An 18266-nucleotide genomic window follows, 5' to 3' on the forward strand; every position below is an offset into this window, starting at 1 on the left:
GCCATTTCACTCCACTTCTTTCCGCTCTTCAGTAGGCAAAACACCACTGCACTATACCTGAACGTTATGGAAAAGGCTGTGCCAGAAACAGGACTGCATTCAGGTTTTGTTACGCCTTCCACACATAGGAAAGGCAGTATCATTGCTCACTGAAGACAGTGTAAAATACCTCTAAAAATACATGGATTTAAACTATTGTAGTTATTATTCATAAAGTAACACAACCTGTAGGCCTGATCTGACCTACAGAGGCCACTGGATTGAGATCAAAACTGATTCTGAGAAACTGAGGGAAATTAACAGAGGGCACAAATCAATCTCCATGTTATATGGAGTAACAACTCTTCCTAAACTCAGCTGACACGTGGCTCAGCTTTGCAAAGTGTTCAGCAGCAATACTGGCTCATGGCACTTGCTGGCCTGAGTTTTGCCACACCAGTTCCTGCAGAGTGCTGTCCTGGCTTTGCTGTGTATTAGCTGGTGCAAGCAGCCAGATGACAAAGCAGATCAGGGAGTTCACTCAACTCACAAACTGCTCAGCACATGTTTCACTTCAAGCTGGATCAAAATGACATATGAACAGCTTTGCCACCCCAGAGGATGGTATACTATACATGGCGACATGGTGGCAGGAACAAAGGAGAGAGGTAGGCGTTGTTAAAGATCACTTTGTAATGTTGAACTGTACCCTCTGAATATCAGGTTGCAGGTGCACCAATATATTGGACAACGTGAACAGAACTGGAATTAAAGGGTATGCTCACTCCAATTGTTACAACAGTCTTTGACACACTGCCCACTGTCACTCTCTCCCAAGTAATTCCTACCTATGGGTTAAGAAGGAACTGAAAATTGCCTGGAGCAATTTTCCATAAGCAGTGTGCATGCAGCCACTCTGTTTTAGGGATAAAAGAGTTTAACAGTACTATCAGGGTTATTTGACCTCTGTGCCAGAAAGCAGTACAAATTCTTGCTTAACCTACAAGTGCAGACATGAATCATCACCCAAACTCACCATTCACCTGTTAGAACAGAAGCCTGTAGAGATTATTCTTACACATCTCCACTCAGTGCCTGCAAAAGGCCCCATTTACATTCTACTTTAACTTAAAACTTCTCCCTGCTCTTCAGTTCACAGCGACTGCAGGTCCCTCAGGCCAGGTCTAAACTGACAGCTGCACACTCTGGTAAGGTGCAAGCAGGAGATGCATTGTCACAGTACACAGCCTCATGGCCAGGTTAATTAGTGCTGATAAGAGACAGGTCAACTCAAGGACTGCACTCAAGAGGCCCAAAGCTGAAGAGTTTAATGCACAGTGTGAGCTCAGACCTACCCAACACAGCTTCAGTAAATCTGAGCAGCACTCTTACCAGTATGCTGTAACCTTGAGCTGAAGAGACTATGCCTAACGCTGAGACACTCTTTCACTCCATATGCTAGTTCATTATCCAGCTCCTCTCTGTTTTGACTGCCAACAAATAATGATGTTTTTCAACACTTCTCCACTAGGAACTGAATGCACAAACATCGCATCATAAATGCCACCCAACATCTGCCAGGCAGTTACCATCTTCCCATGACTATCACCTAGGCTGAACCTAAGCAAGTGATTTACTGACAATCTGTGTCACATCCTCTTACCTATCACACCCTAGATCATCCAAACACCAATGCTTATGAATGGCCCACAGGTATTCGGTTAAAATATCACAAGAAATTATTTCTAACAAAAAACTCCCTATGTATTCTAAAATTATTGTTACTCAGTTAATGTAAAATCAAATATTGCAACTGAGGATATCAGTTTTGGTACAAATCTTACAGCAACAATGCAAATATGCTGATAATTATCAGATATTCACAGAAAATAAATGAACGAAAAAACAGGCTTTCCCACTCTGCCTATCTAACAGGCAGTCAAAATTCTTGAAAATACTATTGTTTACTCTATGAGTTACTCTAGAACAGTATCAATAGCTTAGCTGAGCAAAAATCTGTTAGCTGGTCCCATAGTGAACAGGGTATCTATGTAACTGAGATAATGACAAGGACAAGATTTCAAGTAAAGTATTTCAAAAACTAAGCAACAGATTAGTGACTTGCCTTATATTATCTGTAAATTTATTAAGTGAAACCAGAGTGCTCAATCAGGGCAAATTATTTGTTTTCCCACATTCCACTTATTGTAGAGCTCTTCGTTCACTTCATGGTGCTTTTCTGTACTGATTCAACTACTAAAAAAATGAAAAATCTCAAAATAACTTTGAATGTCTGAATACCTTCAATAGTGCTTATTTTAATCAGTCTTTACCATCAAATAAAAGCTAGTCACACGATGTTATAGATTTCTGTAACTGTAATTCAAATCACGCAAATGCTTTTTCTTATTTTCATTCTAGCAATCTGAGCTTCCTAAGACCATTCTCCTTCTGCCCTGTAACTTCTTTTCTTATCCAACACTTTAAGCCTGCAAGCAATATGTAGAGTTGAGCAGACAACGCCATAAATAGTTCAAGATCTTGAAAAGTACAATATAGCCAGTTCCTAATTTTCTTCCAAAATACAAGCAAAAGCTTCCATATAAAAAAAAAATTAATACAATCCAGTTACAGAAATCCATGACAACACGCAATTAATGGACTGCATGATAGCAATCACTAATGTGATTCATCACATTCAATTCACTGCAGAAGCCACATGACTACTCTGCACTCATGCTTTCCCTGAACATGGACACCTAACACACTCTTTCAAGGCCATAAATAGGTGCAATACCCGATGGACTATGTAATGCATGTGGTCACATCCTGAAGCATGAAATACAAAAATCCTTTCAGTTAAACCTCTTGACTTGATCCAAGGTGACTCTTATGTCTTTCTTCTTAGACCACTGCCCCTGCAATGCTTGTCAGACTTTGCTGCCTGCATTCCTGCTAGTCCAGACAGGGGAGGAGCAGCAGAGACCACCACTTTGCATGGTAGGACAACAGCTGGACAAAACTTAAATGCACCCAAAAAAACCAGAGCTACTTCTCATAGCATTGTAGCTAAAGAAATGCAGTTACAACTATGAATTATGTTCACCTTAAATATTTATCAAGCACATCCAGAGAGATGCATCCGTGCTAAGCATTCCATTCTCATGTCTGTTCCACTGCTTTGTTATGATGAAATGAGAGGAAATCCAATTTGTAGTTCACTGTCCAACTCTCCTTGAATTCATATTAATGCAATAGCACCTACAAATATATAAGCAAATATAATGCACCACACACAGAGAATGTGAGATGAACAATGTACACAGCAAAAAATTATGTCTGAATTTTTTTAGAAAAGGGTGCTTGAAATTAGATTTACATATTCACACTGTAGAGAGTACTTTGAAGTCCAGCTTTCACACATGAGCTAAGATTTTCAAAGCCTGGTGAAAGAATTTCTAAAAATGTTAAACTGCTCTGCCTCTGAATGTAATATATACATGCTTATGTGTCTATAATGAAAATGTTATGTATTTTGTAAAGGATTATAAAAGTTTTTTCTCTTTGAAAATCAGTTGACTTTGATTACAGAAATGAATTCAATTCATGAAGAATTGAATGAAGGTGAGAGGAAGTACAAACACAAATATGTAACATTGCAACAGCCCTGTAGACACTGCATACCTTACAGGAATTGAAAGTGCTTGAAGTAACACCATGCTGAAAGCCAGTTCAGCAACTGGAAACATGTCAAATTTCACTCTCATTTACACCTATACCAATTTGTAGCAACTCCACTGAATGAAATAGTGATATTGTTGATGAGATCAAAATAAGAGCAGACTATGAACCTCCATCTGTATAAGAGTACTAAACAAGTGTAGTATGAACATATAGTAAAAGCAGTATAGTCAAACAAGCTCAAAGAAACTATCTATTGCTGTGGAGAAGGGATGGGAGCCAAGGGTTTAGATACACAACCCTTCTCCTTAGCTTCTCCTCAAGGTGTATGAACACATTCCCACAGTCCTCTGGATCTGCAGCCACCCCTCCCATTCTTGCTCAGACTGAGTCTATGTCTGCCCAACAAATGAAAACTAAATAATATCCTCACATATGTAAGTACATATCCAGAACTTCCATCACCTTCTATGCTTTCAGCCAAGGCAATAAAACACAGCTCTGCAGCTTTGGACTTACAAAATATGTGATCACAAGCTGCATGTGCTTAAAATTCATCATCAGTCTTCACAGAACATATTTAAAAACATCCCAATCATCACAAAATGTGGATTAAATTAGTATAGCCAGACTAGGCTTTGCTTCACAGCAGTGTTTTCCTCAGCTGCTCCTGCTTCAGTTTCCAGAAAGTGATTCCACTGGCATAAAATTAAAATCAAAACAGCACTAACTGACCAAAGGATGTAGTTCATTTTTTTGTGACACCAAATTAATTATTCATAAAACCTCTTTCCAAAAAAAGGGAACTACACATGGTATCAATGGCCTATCACTGTGAAGTACAAAATTCAAATTCCAAAACTTGCCAACAGTCACACATAATAGCAAAAGGAATGCTTTTTTTCCTACTTCTCTTTATTATGTGCTTAGTAATAGATTTTTATTAGAAAAATTCAAGACAGCAAATGTAATGCTCTAGATGCAAAAAAAGGTACACCAGAACTGCTATTTTTGGTTGTTTTTTTTTTTTTTCTAATATAAATAAACTGTAGAAGAAAACTTTCTGAGTAGTCAGTATTTGTTTCCCCTCCTTTCCTTTCACACAGTAAACAGGCAACTGACATTAGAAAAAGGGAAAAAATATGACTAGTTAAAAAAATAGACTGGAGAATTTTTATTCCGTTGACATCTCTCCTGCTACATCTTTGCTTATGGCAGAGGAGAGCAATCTCAATGATGTATGTGTTGCCTTCTGGTTCCATGCCTTTTCTTAACAGACAAAAGACAGAGGAATTGCTGTTTGGTGAGAAACAGGGACATTTTGAAATTTTCAGTACAAATTCAGTCCTAACATTTTTTTGCTGTTCCTATTACTTCAGAAATTATGTCACAAATTTTCATTCTGATAATAAGCATTTCCTGATCCAAAACAACATTTCATGTCAAAGTATGCAACATATTTCAAGTAAAAGTATCAAAATATAATATTTTCACTCTTTTTAATGTGAAAAGGAAGGCTGATAGTGGCCAGCTTTTTTTGAGTAAACAACAGCACTACTCAGGGCAAGAAAGATAGAGGTACACTAAGTCCATAAAAACACAGAGAAAGTAAACAGTAACACAAAACAGAAGAGTTGAGGTGGTAAAGACAACTTTTTAGCAGTAGGGTAGGTAGAAAAGGCAATCTGCCACAAGAAAGGCTTCTCTCTGGAGACAAGAAGGCAACAGGTCCATGCCCCAGCTGGTAGCTGGAGGTGGGAGCCCCAGAAATGTTCATGCTGCCACTAGTCCCCAAGCTCTTCTCTATCTCAGTGACATCACAGCCTCAGCCCTAGGATGAGACAACTTTCTTCTGGACAAGTCACCAGTCTCCACACCACGTATGTCACAGTTGAGACATTCACAATACACACAGGACCACCAGGCAATTTCAGAAGGCTTTAAGCATCTGCCCATACAGAGTAACATCAAATCACTTTGGAAGGCTTCAAGTATCTGCCCTTCCTGTTCTTTAACCCAACCTTTTATACTCTTCACCTTACATGCACTGTACCTGTGTGCCTTCTGTTCCCTTTGGTGGTTGGTCAGTGCACCTCAGGACTCATGTCTCATTGCTTTCAATGCTGTTCACCTGCTTTGCAGAGCTGTAGCCCATTAGGGATGAGGCTGGCTGCAGCCCCACTCCCAAATATCACAAACTGTGTACCTACATCCCTACAAGGCCCAGCTTTACCTACAAAGTTTTATCTGCTAGTTCAGGTGGTCACTGCTCTCTCTACTCCTGTGCTGCCACAGCAGAACTCAGGACTCCTACCCAGTCCCCTTCCCTGCCCCATGGCTCCACATGTGTGATGGCAACGAGCACTACCTCCATCACCAAGTCACTGCAAAACGAGTAGCTTTGTGCTTTCCAAAACAAAAAGAGAACATATTTTCATTCATAACTTTTACTCTTTCCCAGGGGGATGTGAGAAGCCTTATTTGCTCCAAAGAACCCCCAGGCTATGCCTATATAAGCTCCAGCTCCTAAAAGATCAAGCTGGCAAGTCAGGAGATATAGAACAGACAATAGGCAGACCTTTGAGTCTACAAATTGAAGGTTGAATGATTGGCAAACAACCTCTCCTCATGAAAAATTATGCTACAGCAACACAATAGTAATGGGAGCCAAAAGTATGTCTATTCCTGATTTGTAGACCAGGTTTTAGTTATGCTATAATCCTCTCAGTATGCCTGCTTAGGATCCCACAATCACACAAGTCATGAACACTACCCACAAATCCTGCAGCTTCCATGCTGAGCAAGCGACACACCAGATGAAGAAGGATGGAAAATATACATGTGGAATTGTTCTGGGAACTTAAAGCACACATAACAGTAAACAAAGCAAATATGGTAAAAAACCTGTTGCTATTTTCACAGCATTTGTGGAGCAAAGCTGCATAAATGCAGAAGGATGCATACTGCCTCACACCTTTCTTCAGATTCCAGCAAATTAAGCACAGCAGCACAAACAGCAGCAGGGAGAAGGAAATGCTCTGCAAAAGAGCTTCCCTGTTTGCTGCTGCACTACAGGTACATATTTGGGTTTGTGAGTGAGAGATGAGCAAGAAGTGTTAAAATTACTTTTCCTCATGGTTTCTTCTACAGCCTTGGCTGCTCATGGAGATTTGAACAGGGAGAGATCCCTTGGTGCCATCCTCCCTCCTCCAGGCACAGCTAAAGCCAGTTTGAAAAGGTTGCTGTGGCTGTCCCTGGTCCACTTGGGGCTAGGCTTCACAAAGCCATTGCCAGTTTGGTCTGGTAACTGTCTCTGCACCCCACTGAGAAGGCAGTGCCACTGTCAGATACTGGAGCACTAGCTTAAGTGGCACTACAGACAAATTTTGGCTGGTGACAGAAGAGATGGCTGAAAGCCAGCTGACAGGGAAGAACAGTATCAATCTCTGTACTGGGGGAATCCTCTGAAAATGCTACTGAAGCAAACAGCAACTGCTAGTGGCACAGAGGCAAACACGATACGAGTGATCCTGCTCTCATGGAGAAGAGAAAAAGGCAAACGGCTGAACTGAAGTAATCAACATGAACTTGAACCATGGCACAGGGCAAACATGTGGCACGCCGTATGGAAACTCAGAACAAAACAGAAAGCTTGGAACAAAATGAAATTAAAAATCTGCTTCTATTTCAAATTACTCCGCTAAACATCTAACTGAAAATTGTGTTGGAAGTTGATATGACTTTGTGACATGTTGTTCCTTGAAGGCTGCCATTTTCCATCAAAAAAAGGTATGAAAAATGTTTCAATCTGGTTACCTTGTATCCAGCAAGGCTAGAAAACATTAAGTTTTAAGCTAAAAAATAACATTACACCATTAGTCAGCAGGAGATAGCTGTTCAGCCAGCATCCATCATAATGTTTTCAACAATCCATAGATACCAAATGGCTGGAAAAGAAGGCCGGCAATCACTCCAAGCATGGATTTTGAGCTTTAAATTCATTTGATTAATTATTTTTTTTAAAGACAGGCCCTGTGCAGCCTCACTTGGCTTACTGTTTCTAGACATAATCTACCTTAGAAAGGGTGACCAAATGTCCATCTACAAAACAACTGAGCCTGGAGCATTAGGGCACTCTGTGTTCTGAGGGATCATCTGTTGAACAGCTTCACACTAAAACATCCCTGCAAAAGTACCTAAGTGTCAAATCTAAGTCTTAAAGAATGACTGTTTAAAAAAAATTCATTCTGTGTAATTTCTAATAAGTACTTGAATGAAATCAGGCCAAGAAGAATGAAGAAGAGTTAAAATGAACAACCTAGACATCTCTGCTATGACAAAAGACTGAGAGATCTGAGAAAACTTACCTGGGAGAAAAGAGAAGGTTCAAAGAGGATTTCATCAGTATATAGAAATACTTGAAGGGAGGGTGTAAAGAGCCTGGTGTAAAGCCAGGCTCTTCTCAGTGGTGCCCTGTCAAAGGACTAGCAATGGGCACACACAGAAAAACAAAAGAAAAATCACCTTCTACTTTGACCATAGTCAAACACAGGAAGAGAGGTTGGAGATATTTAAAAACCATTTGAATACTGTTCTGGGCAACTAGCTCTAGGTGGCCCTGCTTGAGCAGGGCAGATGGATGAGATGACCTCCACTGGTCCCTGTCAACCTTAACCATCCTGTGACAAATGGATGAATTATTACCAGTTATGCAAAACTATATAAGAACAAAAAATAAAGCAGTAATGACCAAAAAAAAAAACCAGAAACCACCAAACAAAAAAAACAAAACCCAAAAAACAACACCACTTTTATATTCATTAGGGCAAACTGGATTATATTTGTCAATAATACACCTATTTGTCCCATAATACACCTAATGGCATAATGAGACTAGAGAGCTCACTCCACCAAGCTCAGCTACCAGGCCAAGACATAGCCTAAAATGGTTACACATAAAACTCAAACACAACTGCAAAACTTAAGTCTAAAATCGTATTCACACGTTTTCAAACTCCCCCTCTTACATTCATTAAGTTCAGAGAACTGATTTCCTTGGCAAACTCTATAGCGGTATCAGTGAATGTCCAGAGTAGGAGCTGAAACAACCACTGTCAGAACAAAAGGCAGAGCACAGTCTATTCATGCTTTCTGTCCTCTAAGGAGTATTACAATCACAGAAGCACCTCCTAGGTTATGTAGTTTATTTGCCTGCCAGCATGAGATTCTTCCCTACAATATTTTTTAACACTTGCTTTCGCCAACTTAAGAGCAATATATCACATCTAAAAAAAATGAATTTACTACAAACACCATCACCACAACCCTAGCTCTTTCACCTTCAGAATGAACATTGTAAACAACCTTTTTTCCCCCGCAGACATTTGTTGTTTTCTGCATATTTAATCAGATGTGTGTGCTTAGCAACTGTAAAACAAAGTCATTTACTTAAATAACTGTGTACAGATTAAGGTACTTCATTTTATATATAAACTTTCAAAATACTGTGACTCCTTTATATTATTTAACATACAGAGACAGAATCCTCATATATGGATTTCAAAAATAATTCACCTTTGCATTTAAGCAAAGAAAGAGGGATTTGCATTTGCTATGTGAGTATCTATGTGAAGGTACATGTGTGCATGTACATACTTTGTATACGTGTTACCTAAATAAATATTAGTCAAGGATAGAAAAAGTCTCAAGGAAAAAAAATTAACATGTTTAAAATATCCATCAGTGTGAGAATAAATGCAGTTATGCAATGCAAAGGTCTGTAACATTCAGTGTATCAAAAATTGTTATGAATGAGGAAAGTATCTTGGTAAAAATGCCCATATATGAAATTAGAGACAAACAGGAGAATCAGGAAAGTTCCAACACTTCAGAAACATTGTGAAGCCACTTAGCTGCAATATTCCCCCTCCTGTTTCCAAACAGACAGTATATAATTTATCTGAAGTCACTTAAAATACTATCTGCAGAAAGTTGAACGACTTACTCAACAGCATACACAAAATGAAGTTTTTGAAGAGGAATGCTACGTTTTGTTACACTAGTGGGCCTTGCTGGGAAAAAAAATAAAAATTTGTTTTTATTTTAAGCACACAAACTTTTCTTTCAAACTCTTACCTATTTGTTTCCTGTACTGGTCAACAGGAGTCCTTGATGTAGAGGCATCTTTTCTACCCATTGTTTTCAATCCAAAAATCACTGTCAGTATCAGAAAGAAAAAAAACAAAGAAACCAAAAACAAAAACCACAACATTATTCCTAAATAAATTACTAACAAAATCAATTGCTTATAACGTCAGAAAAATGGTAACAAGCAACATTTACATGATTATACACAAAGACATAAGCCTTCCCAGAGTACAATGAGACACTGGAGTTAATCATCACTATTCTGAAGACTATTAGATACATTCTAAACATACCTTTTTCTCCACTGCATGGGTTATTAACATTACAGAATGCCTGTTAGTTTGAATGAAAATAAAGAAAAAAAGAAAGGATTTAAACTGATTGCACTGTAATTCAGCATTTGGTACCACTGTAATTCAGTATTTGGTACCAACAATTACATTCCTATATAATTTATTTCTTTAGTAAACCAGGGAATGAATGGAGAATTGTGAGCTGTTTCCATTATTGAAAATACATTTACACCACTCATAGGAGTCAGAGGCAGGACTAGGCTGTGTGCATCCACAGGTGAAATTGCTCACGAAACCCACCTGCAGATGAGCAGATACTTAGAACAACTCCACTCTCTCCTATTTTCCTTCCATGGGCTCTAGATATCTGTGAACGAATAGGAAATGGAAAACAAAAACTGAGAGCTGGGGCTGTATGCATTTTTACATGTCTCAGGCATAGTATTGATAGTTCAAATCACCTTCACTGCATTTAGGTAACAACCATGCAGACTCTTCAATGGGATTCTCATGTTACACAGTCGTGTTGCACACACCCTCACAAGGAGGTGACACTAGGACTGCACAAGGAACTGCATAATCATCCATACAAAGACGTTCCTTCTGGTATATTGGTGCTTCCACACCATTCATGTAACTGAACAAGCACCATCTGAACACTGCTCTAGTAAATTCGTCATGTATCTTTTAACATGCAAAACCTTATGGTTTTATATTCATCCCGCAAAGGGCTGCCTCTCAAGTGGCAGATACTACAAACACACTCATTTCACCTCTTTTTCCCTGGTTATGAAATAACTGGCTGCTACAGTCATGCTTATTGCTCAAAACACTGGGATTGAACCCTTTTAGCTGGGCTGAAGACATGACTCACCACAGTGATGATAAGCCCCACCATCTGACTGCCTCTACAACACAAGAGTCCCAACATAAACGCCCACACTCATGAGAGGTCTGACGTTTTCAAGAAGTGTCAGATTTACTGTTCAAGCACAGAAGATGCACAGCAGCCAACCCCTGCCTTTTCCCAACTGGCCCTGATGAAAACCATGCCAAGGGCAAACTTCGGCTGAATCATCCTGGGTAGCCACAAACCATGAGCAGATTGTGCACATATGGCCATGGAGTTATCTGCAAGAGCTGTACTTTTCTGTTAGGCACAACCAGCTGTGCTACAGCAAGACAAGTGTCCCTGGTTGCTGCCAAGGCACGCTTTCTGGGAACTGCAACCCTGGAAGGCACTGAGATGCCAAATCACGACCCAAAAAGCATGCCATGGCACTGCTGAACACTACTGCCAGCATCCCATTATTTTCTTCATAGCTTCAAACATGATTTAAAACATAGCTGCAGGAATGATGCCCACTAGCTATTGGTGCATTTTAAAACCATAAAGTTTATTACTTTATATTTATCTGTTCTATATGCATTACGGGCATTTAATGTCAAGTGTGACACATCCAGGCTCCTTAATTTCATTTGTGGGACACACGGCATAAAATGAACGGGGATGCTCCGAAGTCAGCAACCTTTTTTAAAATGTATTCAGGAATAATAGCAAGGTAGAGAAGAGTGACACTAGTTTTTAATCTGAACTGATAATTCAATTATAGCACTCTTAATTTTTCCATACATTACTTTGGTTCAATTCAGAGAATACTTCCTGTTTTATGTAAAATACGGTTGCAGTGAACTGTAATTCACTGGGTTGCATTTCCTTCCCCTTCTATTATACTTCACAGGACTGGCTTGTATTTAATAACATTCACATCATAATAATTAGAATGGAAAAATAAAAGTACAATTTGAAATTTCAGCTAATTGAGGAGGTAACAGATACATTTTTACACTGCAAAACTAGCTCTTTGCTTTTTTATGCCACTGTTAAGAGACTGTTTTGACTTGCCTTTTGCAATTTCCATAGTCTATTAATGGTTTATAACAAAACATCAGCTGTGAAAGATGTTTGCAGTTTTAGCAATGCCAATTAAACAGAAGAAGAAAACACGGGCAAAGATTATTTCTTGACTTAAAATAAGCCACAGAGATACTCGGGTTTGCCTGTGTGGCTCAGTGTCACCAACTCTCGCATCTAGAACCTCGAGTCCTCTTTGTTCTTCAAAGGGATGCAGTAATCATCATTCATTTCCACTGCTTTGATGGTTACATAGCAATGCCTGAGAAACCCATGGAGACATTGGCACACAGAGCCCAGTGTCTAATAAGACAGCTATTTGCATAGAAAATCAGCCACAATTTAGAATGTGTTGTGATAGATGTGGAAAGGGAATAACAGGTCTGTATTAGCACGTTCAAAACTGAGATTGTTTTCACAATTTAATTCTTTGGGGACTTCAGCTCATCACCTTCTCTTGTAAAGAATCCAATATTTTTGGGAATGAGCTAGATTTAAGCGAAAATATGGATTAATAAGAGATAATATTCATTATTTATGGACCTTGCTGCAGGAGTGATTTTCAATGCAACTTTCTAACCATTTCTTGATAAAGAAAAAGCCTGAAACCTTTATGAGTTACAAAACTAATCTTCCCCATTTAAAATAAGAGTGCTCATCCTACAATAATTGGTCATCTTTACTGTAAAAGAAATTTACATTCAGGTCTCTGACCCTTTTGCTGCTTCTGACATCAGCAAATGGAGGATCTTCTGGAGGCTTCTTCTGTATTTCTTTGCCAAGCCAAAGGGACAGGCAGCACACCATGCTGCATGCATCCCAAGCAGCCTTCAATCCCTAAAGTTTTAATGACTACACAACTATTAAAAAAAACACGTAAAGGAGCTTATTACTGCTCCTTTTACTCAAAATACTTGAAAAGTAATTTCAGATAATATGAAAGCACTGTGAGCAGTCCTCACCTTTCAAGCTTTTATAAAAGATGGTTTTAAGAAAAGAAAGTGACGCCCCAATGATTTTTTTATTTACTTCTGCTTCAGAGATGCTACAAGATTAAAAGACATCTTTGTTTTTGTGGTACTCTTCACTATTTTTTTACCCCCTTTGGCTTCCCCTCTAGTAATTCACCTTTGAAAGCTACACACTCAGAAAAACACTTTGTTCCTCTCTTCTTTTACTCCTAAGCAGTGGCTGATAATAATTAAAGCACATAACAAATTGCTTATTATAACCCCTAACTGTCAATACCATTTGGTAAGATAAAAAACAGTTCTAAATGTCCACTCAAGGTCTGGCTACACTTTAAATCCCAATTCACTGTTCTTGATGTATACATAGTATTTTCTACACCAGTTAAAAAAAATGAAGGAATTATATTAATGAAATAGAAACTTGCTATGAATGACTTTAGAAATATTAATAAAAATTAAGAATAGGATCTATATACACAGGGATTGCACTTTGTACATTATTGGTGCAACACAAATGATTAATAACAACGATAAGCCTTAAAATGTAAATCAGTGCACACTCACAAGACATGCATATCTGCAAGTGCACAAACTTTCTTAGCAGTGATATTTGACAGCATGTCTGCACTCTTCCAGTAGGTTGCTTAAATATGAACACTGGGTATATTAAAGAAATAATCAATGAAATTACTAGTTTTGTAGCTGAAATATAGTTAGTCAGCTGAGAGAAAAGCAAGTAAAACTTCAGGACAGAAAAGAACCACTAGAGAACATAAAGCTACTGAACCAAGTCTTTGGCATCTGTATATATGTAGAAGTTCCTCATCTTTAATTGCAAATAGATATCTACCTTAAACATAACTCATTTTTTGTTTTGTTTGATGTAACGCAGGTTGATCATCTGAACTCATAAATTGATTTATTTTTAACATCATTCAAAGAGGCTACGAAAATTTACTGATATCATTGAAGGAACTGGTCTTCCCCCAGTTAACTCCATAGCTGATCGTTTCATAACCAATGGATAGTAAAATATTTACAAGTTATAAGAAAGCCAAAATAGCACTTTATCTACCTCAGGTAAAATTCAAGGAGCACATTGGATCATCTGGAAACACCAAGTTATCCCAAAGAACTGTCAGCACTACATTTAAAGTGGGAAGCCATCTGCTTGTAGGTATTTTGGAAATTGTTGCTTCTGGTTATTATAATTGGCTTTTTTTGTTATTGTACTGCTGAAATACAGTAACTAAGATCTGTCTACACAACAGTGGAAACAGCCTGCAGCCAAAATTGCTAAAATAATGTAGATTAATTATTTAACCATACTGTAGCCAAGACAAAGAATTTAAAAATCTTTACTACTATTACAACCTTAAAAAAAAGTTCTACAAACAAAATACATTCGTGTTCTTTTGGTAAGCCTTACAGTAGTCCTCCATTCCTCTCTCAAAGAATAAGACTATTATTTCCAAGGAAAGAGTCCCCTGCCCATGGTGCTTCTTGCAGAATCAATCTCTGCTTTATCTGGGGATTTATTTATTCTTCTGTTAATAAAAGAAACTCAATACTTCTTTACTTAATTTAACCTTGAAAGCAGCAGAGGTGATTTAAATTTAATTAAATTTAGGAAAATTAATCAAAAACACAGGATCCATAACTCCAGTCAGAATAGATATTAAAATAATTTCAACATTCTACACAAAGACAACACACACTGTACCACATCCCAAGATTCAAATTATATAGGAACTACAACTTTTACTCAGATATATATCAGGTTGTTTCACAGCTTCATGTAAGCACTAGGAACAAAACACACATTGTTGCTTCCAATTAGTACCCTCTGCACTATAGGGAAAGGAGATGCTCTGTTGGTTTTTAGCTATACAATACCTACAAACTACAGGAAATTAGCTCTGCATTTATTTAACAAAAGTAATAAACAGGTAATAGTTCATAGGAATTTTGAGCATATCCTCATGAATGTTTCAAAATCCTAAGACAATATATTCTGAAAAACTAATTTCATCAACAATCCAGATTAGTCCCACTAAATTTCAGGAATATAACTCAGACACACAAGCTACACAGGAGGCCATGTCCACTCCCTTTGCAATGGGTGAAGAAAGAAATGTAATGGTTAGAAATCCAAATCACCTCTGGCAATCTTGCTTTCTTGTTATTATTTCCAATTCTCTTCACAGTGCCTAAAATTTGGTGGGATTATTTACACCCAAATATTTGCATTTTGTCACCTAGTGAAGAGTCTACATAATTTTGCTAAACATGGAATGTTTTCAAACATCTGAAGAGTTGAAAGGATCATCCTTACATATACTCACAGCTAGGAGAAGAGTGAACATTTCAAGGGTGGCAAAACCTCAATAAGATTTTTTTAAAGGACTTAATATTTATGTAAAATTGCTTTCTTAAGCAAAAGTAGGCTATTAAAAATGTTAAAAGGTTTCCTTCCATTCCCAGAAGAGTACAGTTTGCCTCTGCTTCTACAGGATGAAAACGTAGTAGGCCAAAACACACTTAGAAAAGCACTACTTATGCAGAAGAGATCTATTTTGCAATTGGTGTTATTCTTACTATAAAAAGTTAGGAAATTTTGCAGAAGAATATTCCTAACTGTAGTGATTCTGTGTACCTTACATTTTATTTTCATTACTGGACTGTTATGCCTTCAGAACATGATTCCCTACTTCAGAGATGAGTAGAGCTATAGCATGTGTGAAACATATATTCACTTTAATATGATGACAGATCTTCATCTGAACAAATTTAAAATTCCAAATGTTTGAAGAGGAACTTTTCCCCCCCACTTTTATTAATCTATGATGGCACTGATGTGTCAAGAAAATATCCTTAAAGAAGTTCATGAAGGAGAAAAAGCATACATGTGGTTCATTTCTGCCTTGCCAGACAGTTTAAAATGTAGTACTTCACAGAGAGAAGAGTAATCTCCACTAAAGGGACAATTACACAATAACTGACACCGTATTTCAGAATAACATTCTTCAAAATAACTAAATCTGTCTAAACATTTTTAGGGGGAGAGGGAAGGACATGGGACTATGGTAGAAATCAGAGCTAAAAAGGGTAGAAGAACAGACACCCAGACCACCCCACTGGCCAGAGGCAGATCTGCCAAGGATGGACACAGCTTTCATGGGAGCACCTGCAGACGCTGTACAGTCACCTCTGTGGCATGAGGTGTAGGGAGGATGTCACCACCTCCACCACACAAAGCAGTGAAGCACACCTCTCTGCCTTGAGATCAAAAATGCATAGAGTCAAGAGCAACAATGAGAAACAATTATTTGCTCTGTCTCAGTAATTGATGCGTCAGCAGAGGACACCTCTGCAGTTCAGTTGTATCCCAGCAATTTTACTCCCTCTTTGATCCCTGCCACATACCCCTTCAGCACTCACTTCTATTGATAAAGCAGGGACCAATTTAAATAACAGGTATTAAGCTAGAGATCAAAGACCTTACATTTCAAAATCAGTTAAGTCTGCCTAAGCATTTCACTTCCAGTACATTACGAAGTTGCCATTCTTAAATGCAATAGAGTCCCATATGGTTTTACCGAAGTCTTACTCCAAAGTCTCAGAGACTGTTTTGCCCTCCTAGGTGTTACAGCAAGGGAAAAGTGACTTCTTTCCCTTCTTTAAATGAGAAATTAAACCCTCTGTTCTCCCCTCTTTAGTTGTGGGAACTAACAAAAGTTCTGTTTTTTCCTAAATGCTTTCTTCCTGGGACTGCCACAAGCCATGGCCTTGCTATAAGCCTGACTGCTTCAATTACACACACTCGTTAATTTCTCATTTGTAGATTTTTAAGCTTAGGCTCATTTTTGATGGAAATGAAATTCTGATTTCTTCCTCCAGTGAGAAGAAGTATTTAGGGATTATCCTTCCCTTTTGTATATCCATCTTAAACTACAGTTCTCAATCATCCAGAGAACAGTGTTTCACAAACTTTTCAATATTGCAATATGGGATAATGACCTTTATTGAAAATAAATCCTATAACTTCCAAAGTTATTTACACAAACAAAAACTGGAATAGGTAGCAATTTCATATTTATCTTACTTTTATTTTCTATGATGCCTTTCTTTTCACTTGCCTTACCTTAAAACTACTAAAACCAAAAGATTTTAGAGCAAATTATTTAAAAGCTGAAACAGTTTTTTAAAGTAACATATCAGAACAAGACAGTTTGAAACTGCTATAATTTTTTCTTTCTTTTCATGCTCTCACACTGTTTATAAAAAACCCAAACTTTTTAAAGTATATGAGGTTAAGTCTACACTTAGTTTTTCTCCATTAATTCTAACATTGATAGCCACTCTCCTTGAATATGCCTGTCATTCAAACAGAAACCCAACTCTCAGCAAATAAAATTATCTTAATATCTGAAAACCAGAAGAGAGAACAGTCACAAATACATCATGCAGGCACAAAGCTGGGAGGCAGACAAATGTGCCCTTCTGTAACATATTTCACTGTAGTATCAAACAATGTCCCATCATACAACTTCAAGTCATAGTAATTGCTAAAATTGGTCACCATGTTATGGCCAAATGTTTGCTTCCCATCTTACCCTGAGCAAGCTGGCAAAAGTTGAAAGCGCTCTACAAATGACAGTAGCAAATAATAATTCAGTCCACATAAACCTAATTGTAACACTTCAGCAAAAAAAATTATTAGCTCCATTACTAAACTTGGTGTACAACAAGACTTAAAGGATAATCGTGGAGGTCCAAGCCTGCCACCAGAGCTGTAACACCTCGGCCCTGGAGAGGCCAAAGCAGGCAGGTGTTGTGGTGTGCCTTTCATGTAATGTATTGTCCTGTCTTGGTATATTCCTGTTACCCCTTTTTGTTTGAATGGTTCTGCCCAGGTTCTCCCTCTCCCTTGATCGTCCAGTCCCTCCAGCCTCTCTCCTCCCTCGCAAACATTGTATCCTCCCTTGATCCCTCCCTGGTCTCCTGCCTGTCACTCGGTGTCCCCACCTTTTCATCCAGAACCTTCTACCTTGGGCATCGAGTGATTGGATCAGATTGGCCAGGGCTCCGCCCCCACTATGTACCTATTGGATTCCCAACCCTGTCATTCACTCCTTTACCACTCCCTGCTTCTTTATGATTGGTTGAGGACCACCCCTATAAAAACTCTCATCGGGATTCGGTCTGGGTCCTCAACTGTCAGCACCCCTGGAATAAACCCTGGGTTGAACTGTAGTCGTGGTCCGAGTCTCATTTGCC

General features: G+C 38.3%; 1 protein-coding gene and 1 long non-coding RNA gene across 15 annotated transcripts in view; one reads left to right on the forward strand and one right to left on the reverse strand.

The window, feature by feature from the left end:
* TRIQK (triple QxxK/R motif containing) overlaps positions 1-18266 on the reverse strand; it is a 61579-nt gene that overhangs the window by 32713 nt on the left and 10600 nt on the right. For 10 of the 14 annotated variants that reach the window (XM_064391421.1, XM_064391461.1, XM_064391477.1 and 7 more), the window contains 2 exons: positions 10401-10467; positions 9796-9876 (listed from right to left, as the gene is read on the reverse strand). In XM_064391421.1, the coding sequence (XP_064247491.1) occupies positions 9796-9856 (61 nt within the window). In that variant the 5' untranslated portion in view covers positions 9857-9876; positions 10401-10467. Of the gene's footprint in view, positions 1-3085; positions 3241-9795; positions 9877-10100; positions 10360-10400; positions 10468-17602; positions 17843-18266 lie in introns of those variants that run through there. The other 4 variants (XR_010348379.1, XM_064391429.1, XM_064391534.1 and 1 more) reach the window with 4 other exon arrangements.
* On the forward strand, positions 5551-7355 carry LOC135282046 (uncharacterized). Its single transcript, XR_010348398.1, has 3 exons — positions 5551-5651; positions 6583-6735; positions 6811-7355. It is a non-coding gene; the product is annotated as an uncharacterized LOC135282046 (long non-coding RNA).

The sequence above is a fragment of the Passer domesticus genome, chromosome 1 (genome assembly GCF_036417665.1).
Source record: "Passer domesticus isolate bPasDom1 chromosome 1, bPasDom1.hap1, whole genome shotgun sequence".
NCBI lineage: Eukaryota > Metazoa > Chordata > Aves > Passeriformes > Passeridae > Passer > Passer domesticus.